The sequence below is a fragment of the Anomaloglossus baeobatrachus genome, chromosome 12, assembly GCF_048569485.1.
Source record: "Anomaloglossus baeobatrachus isolate aAnoBae1 chromosome 12, aAnoBae1.hap1, whole genome shotgun sequence".
Classification (NCBI taxonomy): domain Eukaryota; kingdom Metazoa; phylum Chordata; class Amphibia; order Anura; family Aromobatidae; genus Anomaloglossus; species Anomaloglossus baeobatrachus.
In genome coordinates, this window is record NC_134364.1 from 142003732 (window position 1) to 142023513 (window position 19782).

Genomic DNA, 19782 nt, shown 5'->3' on the forward strand with positions numbered 1-19782 from the left:
TGGCTCTTAGACAACTCTTCTGATAATTCTTTTCACTCTTCTGTCTGAATTCTTGCAGGGATCACCTGGTCATGGCTGGTTGATGGTGAAATTATGTTCTTTCGCCTTATGGATTATGGCCCCAGCAGTACTCACTGGAAGCTTCAGTAGTTTAGACATTCTCCTGTAACCAATGCCATCAATATGATTTGTAACAATGAGGTTGTGAAGGTCTTGAGATAGCTCACTGGTTTTACCCATCATGAGATGTTTCTTGTGTCGCAGCTTCGTATGAGACACCTTTTTTATTGGCCATCAGTTGAACCAGCTGATATTATTTTTCTCTAAGTGGCAGGATTGCTTTCTGATTACTGATAGATTTCAGCTGCTGTCAGGACTTTCCATGGCTTTTTTCCCCTTTCATTCTTTGTGTTCAATACTTTTTCTCTGTGTCATTTCTTATTATTACACATCACTTAATTTATGGTTTGGTTTATTTTCCTATGTGCATTGGATGGGTTGTTACCGACATCTGGTGAGAAATTCATGTCAATAGCACCTTTAGAAATATATTTACTTAAAAATTGGTGACATGTTCAATACATATTTCAGCCACTGTAGAAACACAATATACACAAATACTACACCCATACACATATATACATACAGTACAGACCAAAAGTTTGGACACACCTTCTCATTCAAAGAGTTTTCTTTATTTTCATGACTCTGAAAATTGTAGATTCGCATTGAAGGCATCAAAACTATGAATTAACACATGTGGAATGAAATACTTAACAAAAAAATGTGAAACAACTGATATGTCTTATATTCTAGGTTCTTCAAAGTAGCCACCTTTTGCTTTCATTACTGCTTTGCACAATCTTGGCATTCACTTGATGAGCTTCAAGAAGTAGTCACCGGAAATGGTTTTCCAACAGCCTTGAAGGAGTTCCCACAGATGCTTAGCACTTGTTGGCTCTTTTACCTTCCCTCTGCGGTTCAGCTCACCCCAAACCATCTCGATTGGGTTCAGGTCTGGTGACTGTGGAGGCCAGGTCACCTGCCATAGCACCCCATCACTCTCCTTCTTAGTCAAATAGCCCTTACACAGCCTGGAGGTGTGTTTGGGGTCATTGTCCTGTTTAAAAATAAATGATGGTCCAACTAAACGCAAACCGGATGGAATAGCACACCGGTGCAAGATGCTGTGGTAGCCATAATGGTTCAGTATGCCTTCAATTTTGAATAAATCCCCAACAGTGTCACCAGCAAGCACCCCCACACCATCAAACCTCTATGCTTCACGGCATGTAGAATCCATCCGTTCACCTTTTCTGCGTCGCACAAAGACACGGTGGTTGGATCCAGAGATCTCAAATTTGGACTCATCAGACCAAAGCACAGATTTCCACTGGTCTAATGTCCATTCCTTGTGTTCTTTAGCCCAAACAAGTCTCTTCTGCTTGTTGCCTGTCTTTAGCAGTGGTTTCCTAGCAGTTATTTTACCATGAAGGCCTGCTGCACAAAGTCTCCTCTTAACAGTTGTTCTAGAGATGTGTCTGCTGCTAGAACTCTGTGTGGCATTGACCTGGTCTCTAATCTGAGCTGCTGTTAACCTGCGATTTCTGAGGCTCATGACTCGGATAAACTTATCCTCCACAGCAGAGGTGACTCTTGGTCTTTCTTTCCTGGGGCGGCCCTCATGTAAGCCAGTTTTCTTGTAGCGTTTGATGGTTTTTGCCACTGCACTTTGGGACACTTTCAAAGTTTTCCCAATTTTTCAGACTGACTGACCTTCATTTCTTAAAGTAATGATGGCCACTCGTTTTTCTTTACTTAGCTGCTTTTTTCTTGCCATAATACAAATTCTAACAGTCTATTCAGTAGGACTATCAGCTGTATCCACCAGACTTCTGAACAACACAACTGATTGTCCCAACCCCATTTATAAGGCAAGAAATCCCACTTATTAAACCTGACAGGCCACACCTGTGAAGTGAAGACCATTTCCGGTGACTACCTCCTGAAGCTCATCATGAGAGTGCCAAGAGTGTGCAAAGCAGTAATGAAAGCAAACGGTGGCTACTGAAGAACCTAGAATATAAGGCATATTTTCAGTTGTTTCACACTTTTTTGTTATGTATTTCATTCCACATGTGTTAATTCATAGTTTTGATGCCTTCAATGTGAATCTACAATTTTCAGTCATGAAAATAAAGAAAACTCTTTGAATGAGAAGGTGTGTCCAAACTTTTGGTCTGTACTGTACATTAAACTTATATACCACACATATATATACACTATATATATATATATACAGTATATATAGACACACAAAAAGAACATCTATACAAACACATATATTACACTTATATAATGCACACACACACATATATACAAAAAATTACACATACTGCACACATACACATATTACATATATATATATACTACACACATGTACCCATACATAACAAACACATACTATGCACACACATACTGTACATAAACATGTTACACATGGTGCGTGCACACATATATACAGGTTACACATATATACTGAGCACGCACACTTTTACAAATATATATTGTGCGCACATAAACACACGTGTACGTGTATATATATATTACATACATAAACATGTTCCATTTTACACATATATACTACACGCATACAATATATTCTTTTGTATATATAAAACTATATGTGTAATTTATATCTGTGCAGTATATATGTATGTGTATGTGTACCTGTGTGTGTGCAGTATATATCTCCATATAGTAATATGAGTGCAGGGATCGCCCTCTTCCCGGGGGACTCACCGTGTCGGGTCCAGTAGATGGCAGGTGCAGAGGCTCCAGAGACTGACACAGCCTGGCTGAGATCATCTGCAGAAGATCGGGCAGAGGAGCCAGGAGCTGTGATTGGTGGAGAAGACGGAGGGGTAGAAACTTTCTGCAAGTCTCTAATGAGGTGGAAATGAATGGAGACCCCGCATCACATTACTGGGGGTGGGGGAAGAATACAAGAGGAGCAGACTTCCACAGAATGCTAACTGGGACCTCACAGAATAGGAACCCCTGAGGAGATAGAGAGCAGAGCTCTGTGAGGTCCGGGCAAGTGATCCCAGACTCCGGGCTAATATTCTCTGCCACCAGGCTGTGCCCCACCTCTAGGATTATTTTCCCTTAACTGTTGACATTCTGAGGCCACACTTCCAGATTTCTGTGCCACGTTGCTACTATTTTGCGCCCATATTCTAGAATCCTGTGCCATCCTACTACTATTCTGTACCCAACTGGTAGTGTGCCGCCCCCGTGCCAGCAGCCGAGCTGCTCGGATCCGGATCCGCGGTGGATCAAGGGGTCTCCGGACCCGGGGGTCGTGCGGCTCCTCAAACGAAGGGGGTGTTTTACAGGGGATGAGTTAGAGTTTGTGACGCCACCCATGGTTTGTGGTAATTTGGGGAGTACCACCGCTGCCAATGAGAGTATCCGGGGGCGATGGAATGGGGCAGTCAGGTGTTAGGACCCTCCACGGGTAGGGGGGATGCCCCAGGACTCGGTGATGGCGTTGGGAGGATGCCGTGGGGAGTGCAGAGGTCACTTTCGTACTCACTCAACCCATAAAGCTGACACCGACAACCGGATAAACCAAAGTTCTGGACACCGCTGCCGCTGAGGGGAGCTAGTTCGGGTGCCGTCGCCGATGGTGTTGCCTGGTGATCCATGACCTGCCTCCTAGCACTAAGTTACTTCTCTGTTGGACTCGGTAGTGTGGAACTAGTCGGGTCTCGCACCCCAGTGTGGCTAACTGTGGGAGCTTGCTCTCAGGCTTTATGCTTGGGATTTCCAGCACCGTGTATGTGGAAAGTCCTATCCCCCTCATAGCGCTAGTACCCCGATTTTGGAGCGGGTGGAGAACGGATCTTGAAGGCTCCGTTCTCGTCGGGTCAATTGTCAGGTTGCCTGTAGCTACTCTCTGACCTAGGGTCCACGTACCCCGTTGTGCCCTGGTCCCAGCCTGGTGATGGTGCAAGGCCGTCAGCTGTCCTCCTCGACAGTTCCGTGCCCCTTGCCACCATCACCTGCGACCGGGGGTCCAGCTCCTACTAGGTCCATACCACCATCTGTCACCTAGTTACTTCCAAGGAGCCCGGCTCCTGACCTCCTCTCTCCTTCAACGTCCTCGCTTCAACTACACTGCTCCTGACACTCCTGTCTCCCCTTAACCAACCCCCCAAGTGGGCGGCCCTATTCCACTCAGGCCGTCTACTGGTGTGTCTGGTGGGTTGGTGCAGAGTGTACCTAGGACTTTGATTGACTGCTGTTGGCAACACCGTAGTTGGGGACCCATAACCAAGGAGGAGGTGGATATTGCACAGAAGGGCAGATTGCACAATACCCTGGGACGACCTGATAAGCCAGGGCGTCACATTAGTAGTCGGTGCCTACTTGCCACCGTCAGGATTGTGTGCCCATCTGTTACTATACTGTGCACATCTTTTACAATGCTTTGCCATCTGACTAATTTTCTGCGCCCACCTTCCAATATTTTGCACATTTGACACCATCCTGTGCTGATCATCTAGCCACTGGACTAAACCCACCCATCAGTACTCTGTGTCTACCCACAACTTATCTGAGCCCACTTGGAAGTAATTTGTGAAGTCACCATAGTTATCGCACATCCCATTGCCTGCAGTACCACCTACATGCTTATATTACTCCTCTCGTGTCCACCTCATGTTTCTCCTCCAGACATAATCACTGGCTCTACCATTACCCAAGTCTGTAATACCTGGAGGTAGCCTCCCCCTCCACTGCCCTTCATACCTGACATTGAAGCCCTCACCACTTCCTGACGCCTCCATTATACAATATTTCTAATGACAATGAACACCCTAATCATATCACGACCAGACTACTGCAACATCTTCCATGATGGCCATTCTGTTCTCTCTGTGACGCCCCGGACTATTCAGGTCATCACAGGGTTCTGCACAATCTGCCCTTCCCGTGCAAGACTCAAACCCCCATGGTTCTGGGAACCTAACCTGCAGTACTGCCTCCACCAGCATTCACAAATCCTAGATACATCTTGCACCACACCTGTCAGGCACACTAGTGGGCTGCTGAAGCAGGAATAGGACCGCCAACCTAGGGGTCAGACAGGGAGGTGGGACGTGTCAGTAGAGTCGAGTAGGAACCCTCGAGCTGTGAGGAGCTCTGAGGAAGCTGGGAGTTGGAGCTCCCAGGGGTAAAGCAGACTAGGTCGCAGACAGTGGTCTGGACCTAGGGAAGTCGGACCCCCGGTCACAGAGGATTGAGGCTAGGTGCCTGGAACCCGTCAAGGAGGACGGTCAGCAGCCTGGTTCTATCACCAGTCCGGGCCGAAGGCACGTCGGGGTACACGGACCCTAGGTCGGGGAGAAGCTTCAGGCGACCTGGCAATTAACCTGTGGAGTACAGGGCCTTTATGGACTGTTCCCACGAAGCTCAGAGATCGGGGCACTAGCGCAATAAGGGGGTTAGGGCTTTCCTAGCAAGCGGCCCACTGAAATCCCAAGTGTGAGCTCCTGAGAGCAGGCTCCTTCACTTAGCCACAGTGGGGAGCAGGGCCTGGAAAGCTCCAAGCTACCGGGCCACAACGGACAATCTAAATTGTGTGCCAGGAGGCAGTTTACAGACCACCAGGCAGTGCTGCAGGGGATGGGACCCGGATGAGCTCCCCTCGAGAGGCAACGGCACCCAGAGACTTGGTTTACCTTGTTGTCAGCGTCAGCTTCATTACTGAGTGAGTACCCGACTGACCCCTGCACTGCGTCCCCGCATCACCATCCAGAGTCCCGGGGCCTACCCCTACCCGTGGAGTGTAGCGTCCTCTTGCTGCCCCACTCCATCACCCCGGGTACTCCCAACGGCAGCGGTGGTACTCCCAATTACCGTACACCACGGGTAGCGTCACGAACTATACCAATTCCCTGTAAATACCACTTTTCCATTTGAGTGTGGCCCCTAGCCCCCAGGTCCGGAGACCCTCGAGCCACGAGTAATCACCACCCCCCTGGATCCAAGCTGTTCGATTCGCTGCAGGGGTGGCACATCTTCATACATTTCTGCCTGTAATACTATTGTATGTTCTGAGGATTTCGATAGCGTTAGGGCAATGACAACCAGAGACGAGTTCTTGGTACAAGATGTTTATAATATGTAACCACGGTAGGTACACAACGGAACAAACACAGCAGAACAAACACACGAAATACCTTCCCGAAACGGAGCGAAGGGAATTCCCGGGGCCACGCACCGGACTCCCCCAGGGAGACCACCAGAGCGAACCCCTATACAGGGACTGTCCGGCAATCACCCCGGAAGGCCTAAATGCGCAGCAGTCGGGACACAAGGGGCAAGTGGTAAAGTCCAGAAGTGTCCGTACGGGATGATAGTCCAGAGTGGTTACGAACCGGAAAGAACCGGGCAGAAGTGCTGACCGAAGACGGCAGACGGAGTCCGGGCACAGCTTGAAGAAACCGGGTATGGTCCAGAGTCGGTCGGTAGTCTTTCAGGAGGATCCAAAGGCAATCAGGAATTAGAAGCAGCAAGGCAGGAGCACACAGCAAGCAGTATACTCAGGCACTGGACTAGGCTTAGAGGCGGCCTTTTAAGCAGCTGGACAGGAAGTAGGGCAACAGAACAGTAAACTCCATGTTAACCGAGGGCAAGCTCTTTCAAAAGAGAACTGGAAAACCCGGAAACCTGACACTGCCCTAATCTCACCACATGTAATCTTCAATATATCAACTGTCCTCTCCATACATCTCTCCCTAATCTCCTGATACCCCCCACATACATAATCTCCAGTATATAACCTGTCTTCTACATACATCACTCCCTAATCCCCTGATACCCCTCCACACACATAATCTCCAGTATACAACCTGTTGTCTCCACACATCTGTCACTGATCTCCTGATATCCCCCACATACACAATCTCCAGTATATCACCTGTCCTCTCCATATATCTCCCCCTAATCTTCTAATACCTCCCCACATGATCTTCAGTATATAACAGCTCCTCACCATACATCTCTCCCTAATCTCCTTTATATAACCTCTACCCTCTATACATCTCTCTCTAATCTCCTGATACCCCCCTCCACACATAATCTCCAGTATATAACCTGCACTCTCCATACATCTCTGCCCTAATCTCCTGATACCTCCCCACACATAATCTCCAGTATATAAACTGTACTCTCCATACATCTCTCCCTAATCTCTTGATATCTCCCCACACAATCTCCAGTATATAATCTGTCCTCTCCATATGTCTCTCCTTAATCTCCTCATACCTCCCCACAAATAACCTCTAGTATATAATCGGTCTTCTCCATACATCTCTCCCTAATCTCCTGATACCTCCCCATTTATAATCTCCACTATATAATCTGTCCTCTCCATACATCCCTCCATAATCTCCTGATACCCCCCACACACATGTATGGATGTGAGAAACACCAGCGATTAACCTCTCCTTACCCGGGATGAGTACTACATTTTAAGGGAGATACAGTACCCTGTGGTGACTGAAGCCTCAGGGGTGCTACATTCCCCCACAGCAAATGGCAGCACTCCCGGGCTACAAACAAACAAAGTTAGTACACCACAATTTTTGTATTCAATAACAAGTTAACAATTTTCCTTTTATGGGAGGCAGCATCAAACATTTCAACTATGTCCCGGTTAGCAAAAAAAATTCAAATGCATCAAGAAAAAAAGCATCAACATTGCATGAAAAACAGTTATTATTGCTTGGCTGGTGGTGGTGCCTGAGGGCTAGTCCCAGCCCCCTGGCTCTAGGCACTCAAAGGACATTCCCAGGCAAAGTGTCCAACCTTGTCGCAGCACCGGCAGATCGGCTGCCCATCAGCATGATAACGATCAGGAACCTGAGGCAGCGGGGTCCTCCCGTGTCGCCGCCAGGGGAAGTCATCAGCACTGGAGGCCAGTTCAATGGTCACGGGTTGCTGAGTCCCCTGCTTGGATTGCATCGCTTTGATCAGAGCAGCCATACCTCTGGTCGGTTCCAGTACCTGGAGCCACAGTTCATTGATGGAGTTTTCATCCAGAGTCTGTTCACTGGCTGGTTAAGAGAAGATGCTGGTTTTCTGGCTTTCAGTCAAGGGGTACACATGAAACAAGCAGTACAGTTTATCTTTAGAGTCAGTCAGGGTTTCCGGCAGTGGGAGTTCTCTTTCGCGCTCTTTCTGGGCTCCACCCACGCTTTCGTGCTCTTGTTGGGTCCCGCCCATGAAGGCACCCCCCTTCTTTTCCCTCTCTGCGCAAGTAATGGTGACTGTCCTTTCCAGGAGATACAGTTTAACACAGTTCTGTAAGGTGCACAGTACCCGTTTAGCCTGGGCACGTTATCCTGTTCGTGATGCCAAGTTGTAGCATCCACGGGGCAAGGGGTTAACTTTGTTACTCACCGGGCCGGTGATGTCAGGTCAGGGGGATGTCACGGGGTGGCCCTTGTGCCCGGTTTCGTGGCCCCGAGGTGTACAATAAAGGAGGGGGTGGTGATGGTGGAGGTTTGATATCGTGAAGCCACCTGCGGTACGCGGTCAGGGAATTAGCCGCCGCTGCTGTCGCTATATGGTAATAGCAGCTGAGATGTTTCTGCTCCCCTCAGGTGGAGTGGGCCCTAGTGAGGATGATGAGGGGAGTAGTAAAGGCCGCTGGCGCCGAAGCGCGGTGCGCCGGGAATGACAGGCGAACACGGTCTCTGCGGGGGTTGTCTCCTCACACACACATAATCTCCAGTGTCTATCCTGTCCTCTCCATATATCTCTCCCTAATCCCCTGATACCCCCCACACATAATCTCCAGTGTATATCCTGTCCTCTCCATACATCTCTGCTCTAATCTCCTGATACCTCCCCACACTTAATCTCCAGTATATAACGGTTCCTCTCCATACGTCTCTGTCTAATCTCCTGATACCTCCCCACACATAATCTCCAGTATATAACCGTTCCTCTCCATAAATCTCTCTCTAATCTCCTGATACCTCCTCACACTTAATCTCCAGTATATAACCGTTCCTCTCCATACGTCTCTGTCTAATCTCCTGATACCCCCCTCACATAATCTCCAGTATATAACCGTTCCTCTCCATAAATCTCTCTAATCTCCTGATACCTCCTCACACTTAATCTCCAGTATATAACCTGTCCGTTCCATACATCTCTCTCTAATCTCCTTATACCATCTCACACATAATCTTCAGTATATATGTGTCGCCCAGGGTTATGGGCAGGGCCGGCGTCAGCACCCGGCAAACCCGGGCAAATGCCGGGGCCCTGGAGAGCCGGGGGGGCCCACTCGGCCTCGTCAGTTCTCCTGTCCCTTGGCCGGGGCCCACTCGCCTTTACAGTTCTGCGGTCCCCGGCCGAGTTCCGGGGACCGCAGTCCTCGGCAGCAATCTGCGGCGCCGTCACTTTAAGGCGCGCAGACATCCTCGTTTGAATTTCATCTGTGGGCGGAGCTACCGCTTTCTCAGTCCCACAGATGAAGGAGGCGAGCTTCTGTCCGGCGCTGTGTGGGCCCCCTCTCCACCGTGACCTAATCGGGTAAGTGCCCTCCCCTCCTCCCCATTATAGGCCCCGGTGAGCTGCTTCTACCCCCTGGATGTATGCCCTGGCCCCTGCCAATGCCCCCACCCGCCGATTCCGCGGGTGCTGTACCCGCCGAGCCGCGGGTGTGGGCCCTGCCGAGCCGCGGGTGCTGCCAGTGCCGCGGGTGCTGTACCCGCCGAGCCGCGGGTGTGGGCCCTGCCGAGCCGCGGGTGCTGCCAGTGCCGCGGGTGCTGTACCCGCCGAGCCGCGGGTGTGGGCCCTGCCGAGCCGCGGGTGTGGGCCCTGCCGAGCCGCGGGTGCTGCCAGTGCCGCGGGTGCTGTCCCCGCCAAGCCGCGGGTGTGGGCCCCACAGAGCAGCAGAGTTGTGTGCATTTGTCTGAATGTAGCAGAGTTGTATGTGTTTGTCTGAATGTAGCAGAGTTGTATGTGTTTGTATGTAGCAGAGTTGTGTGTGTTTGTCTGTATGTAGCAGAGTTGTATGTGTTTGTCTGTATGTAGCAGAGTTGTATGTGTTTGTATGTAGCAGAGTTGTATGTGTTTGTCTGAATGTAGCAGAGTTGTGTGTGTTTGTCTGTATGTAGCAGAGTTGTATGTGTTTGTATGTATGTAGCAGAGTTGTGTGTGTTTGTCTGTATGTAGCAGAGTTGTATGTGTTTGTCTGTATGTAGCAGAGTTGTATGTGTTTGTCTGTATGTAGCAGAGTTGTATGTGTTTGTCTGTATGTAGCAGAGTTGTGTGTGTTTGTCTGTATGTAGCAGAGTTGTATGTGTTTGTCTGTATGTAGCAGAGTTGTATGTGTCTGTATGTAGCAGAGTTGTGTGTGTTTGTCTGAATGTAGCAGAGTTGTATGTGTTTGTATGTAGCAGAGTTGTATGTGTTTGTCTGTATGTAGCAGAGTTGTGTGTGTTTGTCTGTATGTAGCAGAGTTGTATGTGTTTGTATGTAGCAGAGTTGTATGTGTTTGTCTGAATGTAGCAGAGTTGTATGTGTTTGTATGTAGCAGAGTTGTATGTGTTTGTCTGTATGTAGCAGAGTTGTATGTGTTTGTCTGTATGTAGCAGAGTTGTGTGTGTTTGTCTGTATGTAGCAGAGTTGTATGTGTTTGTCTGTATGTAGCAGAGTTGTATGTGTTTGTCTGTATGTAGCAGAGTTGTATGTGTTTGTCTGTATGTAGCAGAGTTGTATGTGTTTGTCTGTATGTAGCAGAGTTGTGTGTGTTTGTCTGTATGTAGCAGAGTTGTGTGTGTTTGTCTGTATGTAGCAGAGTTGTGTGTGTTTGTCTGTATGTAGCAGAGTTGTATGTGTTTGTATGTAGCAGAGTTGTGTGTGTTTGTCTGTATATAGCAGAGTTGTGTGTGTTTGTCTGTATGTAGCAGAGTTGTATGTGTTTGTATGTAGCAGAGTTGTGTGTGTTTGTCTGTATGTAGCAGAGTTGTGTGTGTTTGTCTGTATGTAGCAGAGTTGTGTGTGTTTGTCTGTATGTAGCAGAGTTGTGTGTGTTTGTCTGTATGTAGCAGAGTTGTGTGTGTTTGTCTGAATGTAGCAGAGTTGTGTGTGTTTGTCTGTATGTAGCAGAGTTGTATGTGTTTGTATGTATGTAGCAGAGTTGTGTGTGTTTGTCTGTATGTAGCAGAGTTGTATGTGTTTGTCTGTATGTAGCAGAGTTGTATGTGTTTGTCTGTATGTAGCAGAGTTGTGTGTGTTTGTCTGTATGTAGCAGAGTTGTATGTGTTTGTCTGTATGTAGCAGAGTTGTGTGTGTTTGTCTGAATGTAGCAGAGTTGTATGTGTTTGTATGTAGCAGAGTTGTATGTGTTTGTCTGTATGTAGCAGAGTTGTGTGTGTTTGTCTGTATGTAGCAGAGTTGTATGTGTTTGTATGTAGCAGAGTTGTATGTGTTTGTCTGAATGTAGCAGAGTTGTATGTGTTTGTATGTAGCAGAGTTGTATGTGTTTGTCTGTATGTAGCAGAGTTGTATGTGTTTGTCTGTATGTAGCAGAGTTATATGTGTTTGTCTGTATGTAGCAGAGTTGTATGTGTTTGTCTGTATGTAGCAGAGTTGTATGTGTTTGTCTGTATGTAGCAGAGTTGTATGTGTTTGTCTGTATGTAGCAGAGTTGTATGTGTTTGTCTGTATGTAGCAGAGTTGTATGTGTTTGTCTGTATGTAGCAGAGTTGTGTGTGTTTGTCTGTATGTAGCAGAGTTGTATGTGTTTGTCTGTATGTAGCAGAGTTGTATGTGTTTGTCTGTATGTAGCAGAGTTGTATGTGTTTGTCTGTATGTAGCAGAGTTGTATGTGTTTGTATGTAGCAGAGTTGTATGTGTTTGTCTGTATGTAGCAGAGTTGTATGTGTTTGTCTGTATGTAGCAGAGTTGTATGTGTTTGTCTGTATGTAGCAGAGTTGTGTGTGTTTGTCTGAATGTAGCAGAGTTGTATGTGTTTGTATGTAGCAGAGCTGTATGTGTTTGTCTGTATGTAGCAGAGTTGTATGTGTTTGTCTGTATGTAGCAGAGTTGTGTGTGTTTGTCTGTATGTAGCAGAGTTGTATGTGTTTGTCTGTATGTAGCAGAGTTGTATGTGTTTGTATGTAGCAGAGTTGTATGTGTTTGTCTGTATGTAGCAGAGTTGTGTGTGTTTGTCTGTATGTAGCAGAGTTGTATGTGTTTGTATGTAGCAGAGTTGTGTGTTTGTCTGTATGTAGCAGAGTTGTATGTGTTTGTCTGTATGTAGCAGAGTTGTGTGTGTTTGTCTGTATGTAGCAGAGTTGTATGTGTTTGTCTGTATGTAGCAGAGTTGTATGTGTTTGTATGTAGCAGAGTTGTATGTGTTTGTCTGTATGTAGCAGAGTTGTATGTGTTTGTCTGTATGTAGCAGAGTTGTGTGTTTGTCTGTATGTAGCAGAGTTGTATGTGTTTGTCTGTATGTAGCAGAGTTGTGTGTGTTTGTCTGTATGTAGCAGAGTTGTATGTGTTTGTATGTAGCAGAGTTGTGTGTGTTTGTCTGTATGTAGCAGAGTTGTGTGTGTTTGTCTGTATGTAGCAGAGTTGTATGTGTTTGTATGTAGCAGAGTTGTGTGTGTTTGTCTGTATGTAGCAGAGTTGTGTGTGTTTGTCTGTATGTAGCAGAGTTGTGTGTGTTTGTCTGTATGTAGCAGAGTTGTGTGTGTTTGTCTGTATGTAGCAGAGTTGTGTGTGTTTGTCTGTATGTAGCAGAGTTGTGTGTGTTTGTCTGTATGTAGCAGAGTTTGTGTGTGTGTTTGTCTGTATGTAGCAGAGTTTGTGTGTGTGTTTGTCTGTATGTAGCAGAGTTGTGTGTGTGTGTGTCTGTCTGTATGCAGCAGACTTGTGTGTGTGTGTGTGTGTGTCTGTAAGTGTATATGACTGTATATATTTGTCTGTTTATATGTATTTTTGTGAGTTTGTCTTTAAATATGTATATGTTCGTATCGGTGTCTGTCTGTGGATGGGGCCCACTGGGACTCTTCCGCCCGGGGCCCACAAAAACCTGGAGCCGGCCCTGGTTATGGGGTACTAGGTCCCGGTCGGGATATAACTGGGGAATGTCACTTTGGTGGCCGTTGCCTGGTCCCGTGCCCTGGGTGCTTTTTGAAAAGGGGATTATTTACAGGGGATTAGAATAATGTTCACATGTGACACCACTTGCGGTTTTGCGGCTATGTGGATGGAGCCGCTGCTGCACAAGGTTCACTACTGGGGCTGGTGTTAGTGGCAGCCTGGATGTTAGACCCTCCGCAAGCAGGGCCGGGCCCCAGAGGATAGGTGGTGCAGGTGGGTGTTGAAAGAAGGTAGGCCACAAGGGGAGTTTGGTGTAACTGGTTCTTTTTACTTACTGCAAGCTGGTAACTGGTCACCCGAGGCTGGCTGGTCTTAACTGCAGGTCCCCTTAATCCCAGTGCCGCTTTAGTGACTTGGTGGCTTCTTTCCCCTGCACTTGTCTTTGGTTGGTGGGTCCCCGTAGCGTAGAGCGGCTGGGGGTCCCCTCCTGGTTGTCTTCTTCTTCTGTCCATATGACGGTAGCGTGACCTGTGTGGGATTAGAGTCTCTGGTCCTGTCCACTATTCTCCCTTTGCTACTGAGTCCCGAACTTCAAGGTCAGCGAGGTCCTTGATGGTCCCCTCATTGTGCAAGTGTTATCAGGTCTGCCTGGAGCTTTTGCCTATAAATGCAAACAGTTGCACACTGAAAAAAGCCAAAAATTTACAAGGGAAAATATGGCACTGCACTACTGCGAAAGAGAGATATTTAGTTTATGTATTGGCCAATGCATGTAAGCCCGGAGACCAACGGCAAGGTATATCTCTGTAATCCGGGAACCTAACTTAAATGCCTCTATCTAGGTTAAAAACATCCTTATCTGGGCAAAATGCCACTATTTGGACTACAAACCTCCATGTATGGGCAGCTAGGCTCCTGCTACAATGGTTATGAACACAGCCAGGTCTTAGGGCGGAGTGCTCAGTCAGAAAAAGACTCACTAGAAATATCAAAAAACTCTTTAACCTAGATAGAGGCATTTAAGTTAGGTTCCCGGATTACAGAGATATACCTTGCCGTTGGTCTCCGGGCTTACATGCATTGGCCAATACATAAACTAAATATCTCTCTTTTGCAGTAATGCAGTGCCATATTTTCCCTTGTAAATTTTTGGCTTTTTTCAGTGTGCAACTGTTTGCATTTATAGTTACTATGTTTTTTCAGTTAGCACCTGTTCACATTTGTTGGATGTGCGGGTCAGTTTTTTGATATTTCTAGTGAGTCTTTTTCTGACTGAGCACTCCGCCCTAAGACCTGGCTGTGTTCATAACCATTGTAGCAGGAGCCTAGCAGCCCATACATGGAGGTTTGTAGTCCAAATAGTGGCATTTTGCCCAGATAAAGATGTTTTTAACCTAGATAGAGGCATTTAAGTTAGGTTCCCGGATTACAGAGATATACCTTGCCGTTGGTCTCCGGGCTTACATGCATTGGCCAATACATAAACTAAATATCTCTCTTTTGCAGTAGTGCAGTACCATTATTTTCCCTTGTAAATTTTTGGCTTTTTTCAGTGTGCAACTGTTTGCATTTATAGTTACTATGTTTTTTCAGTTAGCACCTGTTCACATTTGTTGGATGTGCGGGTCAGTTTTTTGATATTTCTAGTGGAGCTTTTGCCTGACCTAAGATTCTGTGCCCCGTTGATGCGTAGTTCCGGGAGTACTCCACCGTACTCCACTGGCAACTTACTGCCTGGGCCCTCAGGTCACTGTTCACTCGTGACAGTCCATCTGCTCACTTTCACTTCCTCCGACACACCACTGTCTCTCTCACTGTCTGGCTGTCCACTGTCTGCCCCTCCCACCTGGTTGTCTAGTGGACTGAACTGGCTCCATGGCTCCACCTCTAGGCGGCCATCCATTGGTCCGACCGTAGCCGTGTACCATTCTATAGGGGATGTTTGGGGAAAAACAGGGATTACCTGGAGTGTTTATGTGTTACAGGCACTGGTTTTCTGGGTCCCTAGGGGATAGGCCCTGCATCCCGGAGGGCATGCAGTACCTTGTAGCTCCCTGATGGCTTCAGGGGCGCTACATGTATCCTGTCCTCTCCATACATCTGTCCTGATCTCCTGATATCTCCCCACACATAATCTCCAGTATATCACCTGTCCTCTCCATACATCTCTCCCTAATCTCCTGATACCCCCCACACATAATCTCCAGTATATCACCTGTCCTCTCCATACATCTCTCCCTAATCTCCTGATACCTACCCAAACATAATCTCTAGTATATAACCTGTCCTCTCCATACATCTCTGTCCTGATCTCTAGATATCTCCCCACACATAATCTCCAGTATACAACCTGTCCTCTCCATACATCTTTCCCTAATCTCCTGATACCTCCCCACACATAATAATGTGTCCTCTGCATACACCTCTGCCCTAATCCCTTGATACCTCCCCACACAAAATCTCCAGTATACAACCTGTCCTCTCCATACATCTCTCCCTAATCTGCTGATACCTCCCCACACATAATCTCCAGTATATAACCTGTCCTCTCCATACATCTCTATCCTGATCTCCTGATACCTCCCCACACATAATCTCCAGTATATACAGTTAGGTCCAGAAATCTTTGGCCAGTGACACAATTTTGGCGAGTTGGGCTCTGCATGCCACCACATTGGATTTGAAATGAAACCTCTACAACAGAATTCAAGTGCAGATTGTAACGTTTAATTTGAAGGTTTGAACAAAAATATCTGATAGAAATTGTAGGAATTGTCACATTTCTTTACAAACACTCCACATTTTAGGAGGTCAAAAGTAATTGGACAAATAAACCAAACCCAAACAAAATATTTTTATTTTCAATATTTTGTTGCGAATCCTTTGGAGGCAATCACTGCCTTAAGTCTGGAACCCATGGACATCACCAAACGCTGGGTTTCCTCCTTCTTAATGCTTTGCCAGGCCTTTACAGCCGCAGCCTTCAGGTCTTGCTTGTTTGTGGGTCTTTCCGTCTTAAGTCTGGATTTGAGCAAGTGAAATGCATGCTCAATTGGGTTAAGATCTGGTGATTGACTTGGCCATTGCAGAATGTTCCACTTTTTTGCACTCATGAACTCCTGGGTAGCTTTGGCTGTATGCTTGGGGTCATTGTCCATCTGTACTATGAAGCGCCGTCCGATCAACTTTGCGGCATTTGGCTGAATCTGGGCTGAAAGTATATCCCGGTACACTTCAGAATTCATCCGGCTACTCTTGTCTGCTGTTATGTCATCAGTAAACACAAGTGACCCAGTGCCATTGAAAGCCATGCATGCCCATGCCATCACGTTGCCTCCACCATGTTTTACAGAGGATGTGGTGTGCCTTGGATCATGTGCCGTTCCCTTTCTTCTCCAGTCTTTTTTCTTCCCATCATTCTGGTACAGGTTGATCTCGGTCTCATCTGTCCATAGAATACTTTTCCAGAACTGAGCTGGCTTCATGAGGTGTTTTTCAGCAAATGTAACTCTGGCCTGTCTATTTTTGGAATTGATGAATGGTTTGCATCTAGACGTGAACGCTTTGTATTTACTTTCATGGAGTCTTCTCTTTACTGGTGACTTAGAGACAGATACACCTACTTCACTGAGAGTGTTCTGGACTTCAGTTGATGTTGTGAACGGGTTCTTCTTCACCAAAGAAAGTATGCGGCGATCATCCACCACTGTTGTCATCCGTGGACGCCCAGGCCTTTTTGAGTTCCCAAGCTCACCAGTCAATTCCTTTTTTCTCAGAATGTACCCGACTGTTGATTTTGCTACTCCAAGCATGTCTGCTATCTCTCTGATGGATTTTTTCTTTTTTTTCAGCCTCAGGATGTTCTGCTTCACCTCAATTGAGAGTTCCTTAGACCGCATGTTGTCTGGTCACAGCAACAGCTTCCAAATGCAAAACCACACACCTGTAATCAACCCCAGACCTTTTCACTACTTCATTGATTACAGATTAACGAGGGAGACGCCTTCAGAGTTAATTGCAGCCCTTAGAGTCCCTTGTCCAATTACTTTTGGTCCCTTGAAAAAGAGGAGGCTATGCATTACAGAGCTATGATTCCTAAACCCTTTCTCCGATTTGGATGTGAAAACTCTCATATTGCAGCTGGGAGTGTGCACTTTCAGCCCATATTATATATAGAATTGTATTTCTGAACATGTTTTTGTAAACTGCTAAAATAACAAAACTTGTGTCACTGTCCAAATATTTCTGGCCCTGACTGTAACCTGCCCTCTTCTTACATCTCTCCCTAATCTCCTGATACTTCCTTACTCATAATCTCCAGTATATAACCTGTCCTCTCTATACATCTCTCTCTAATCTCCTGATAGCCCCCCACACACATAATCTCCAGTATATAAACCTGTCCTGTGTATACATCTCTGTCCTGACCTCATGATATCTCCCCACACATAATCTCCAGTATATAACCTGTCCTCTCCATACATCTCTCCCTAATCTCCCCACACATAATCTCCAGTATATAACCTGTACTCTCTATATTTCTCTGTCCTAATTTCCTGATACCTCCCCACATAATCTCCAGTATGTAACCTGTCCTCTCCATACATCTCTCTCCTAATCTCCTTATACCTCACAACAGATATTCTCCAGTATATAACCTGTCCTCTCTATACAGCTCTCTTTAATCCTCTATTCACCTGATACCCCCCACACATAATCTCCAGTATATAACCTGTCCTCTCTGTATTTCTCTGTCCTAATTTCCTGATATCTCCCCACACATAATCTCCAGTATATAACCTGTACTCTCCATACACCTCTCCCTAATCCCCTGATACCTCCCCACACATAATCTCCAGTATATAACCTGTACTCTCCATACACCTCTCCCTAATCCCCTGATACCTCCCCACACATAATCTCCAGTATATAACCTGTCCTCTCCATACATCTCTCCCTAATCTCCTGATACCCCCACACAATCTCCAGTATATAACCTGTCCTCTCCATACATCTCTCCCTAATCTCCTGATACCCCCACACAATCTCCAGTATATAACCTGTCCTCTCCATACATCTCTCCCTAATCTCCTGATACCTCCCCACACATAATATCCAGTATATAACCTGTCCTCTCCATACATCTCTCCCTAATCTCCTGATACCTCCCCACACATAATATCCAGTATGTAACCTGTCCTCTCTACACATCTCTCCCTAATCTACAGTATATAACCTGTCCTCTCCATACATCTCTCCCTAATCTCCAGTATATAACCTGTCCTCTCCATACATCTCTCCCTAATCTCCTGATACTTCCCCACACATAATATCCAGCCTGTCCTCTCCATACATCTCTCCCTAATCTCCAGTATATAGCTTGTCCTCTCCATGCATCTGTGGCGCCCCTGACCTGGTCAGGCACCACTGAGTACTGCACCCATGCTGGGGACAGTACAATACAGGTAATCCAGAAAGCTGACCGAGGTGTGACTACACAGGCGCATAGTGATCAGGTCTCACACATGTACCTTTGAGAGGACCCCTGGGGATCCCAGGAGGGGGTAAAAGCCTTCACCTCCACTTGAGGAGTGGAGGGGGCGAAGCCTCCATCTCCACTCAAGGGGTGTGGTAGAGAGCCTGGTTGCTAGGTGACGTAGGCAGGCACAAAGGGAAAAGAGAAGGAGGAGTAAACAGTCTGAAGCAGAGTGAGGAGGAGTGAGGAGCATGGAAGTGGAGCTCAGACAGGAGCAGCAGTGGAGGTCCCACGAGTGAGCCAGTTTAGTGTGCAGTCCAGGAAGAGCAGAAGCAGACCCTGGAGCTGTTACAGTCTAACAGCGTCCGCGCAGTGACTACCGACGGGGGAGAACGGTCACCTGGTAGTGCTGCCCGAACTCCACACACAGCTAGAGAGAGCAGCGTAGTGGAAAGTACGGAGACTGTCAGGGAGTACCAGGCCCAAACGGGCGGCAGATCCTGGTGCGGGGATAGATCCACCTTTCCTTGCTAAACCTGCCGGTGTGGGGCCCTTAAAGCCCACGCCACAACACCACAAAAGCCGCAGCCACGTAGCCACAGTTAGGGCCCATAGTTCACAGGAGGCAAGCAGCTGGAGTGATCTGGTCCAGGCGACAAGCAAACGGCAAACAAACGAGGGGAGCAGTTACTTCCCTGGGTGACCCCCATAGGGACTAAAAGTCGGGGTTACCACAAACCACAGAAGGGCTAAGGAAGGCGAGTCGGTAGCCACCCTCATCAGTCAGCCTGAAGGATACCTGGTTCCAGCCTGGTTCATCCCAGCTACGCCCGGGCTACTCACCCTGCCATCAACAGTGAGTAAAACCCCTGAAAGACATTCTGCTTGTGTGGAGTTATTCTGCGCCTTGTGGTTCTACACATCTACACAGGGCCCTGGGGCTTGCCTCACTCTCAGGAGGCTATTACAACTGACTGCACCCACCATCAGCCCCAGGCATCCCTCAATCTGCAGTGGCGGTCCCCACTGACCGCAATTCTGAGAGTGGCGTCACGACAATCCTAAATAGAAGATCTCCTACCTGTGACAAGATCCAGCCGAGTGGAGTCCCTGAAGGTAATGCACCGACACAACACTGGAGGGGCCACACATCTGGCGTCACGAACAGG

The 19782-nt window shown here is 47.2% G+C and overlaps 1 protein-coding gene across 2 annotated transcripts in view; it reads right to left on the reverse strand.

The window, feature by feature from the left end:
• Positions 1-19782, reverse strand: part of KCNJ10 (potassium inwardly rectifying channel subfamily J member 10) — a 259124-nt gene that overhangs the window by 107287 nt on the left and 132055 nt on the right. Inside the window, exon 1 of one of the 2 annotated variants that reach the window (XM_075330698.1) lies at positions 2803-3090. The exons of the other annotated variant lie outside the window; for it this stretch is intronic. Within the exon in view, the coding sequence (XP_075186813.1) occupies positions 2803-2868 (66 nt within the window). The 5' untranslated portion in view covers positions 2869-3090. Of the gene's footprint in view, positions 1-2802; positions 3091-19782 lie in introns of those variants that run through there. 2 annotated transcript variants of the gene reach the window in all.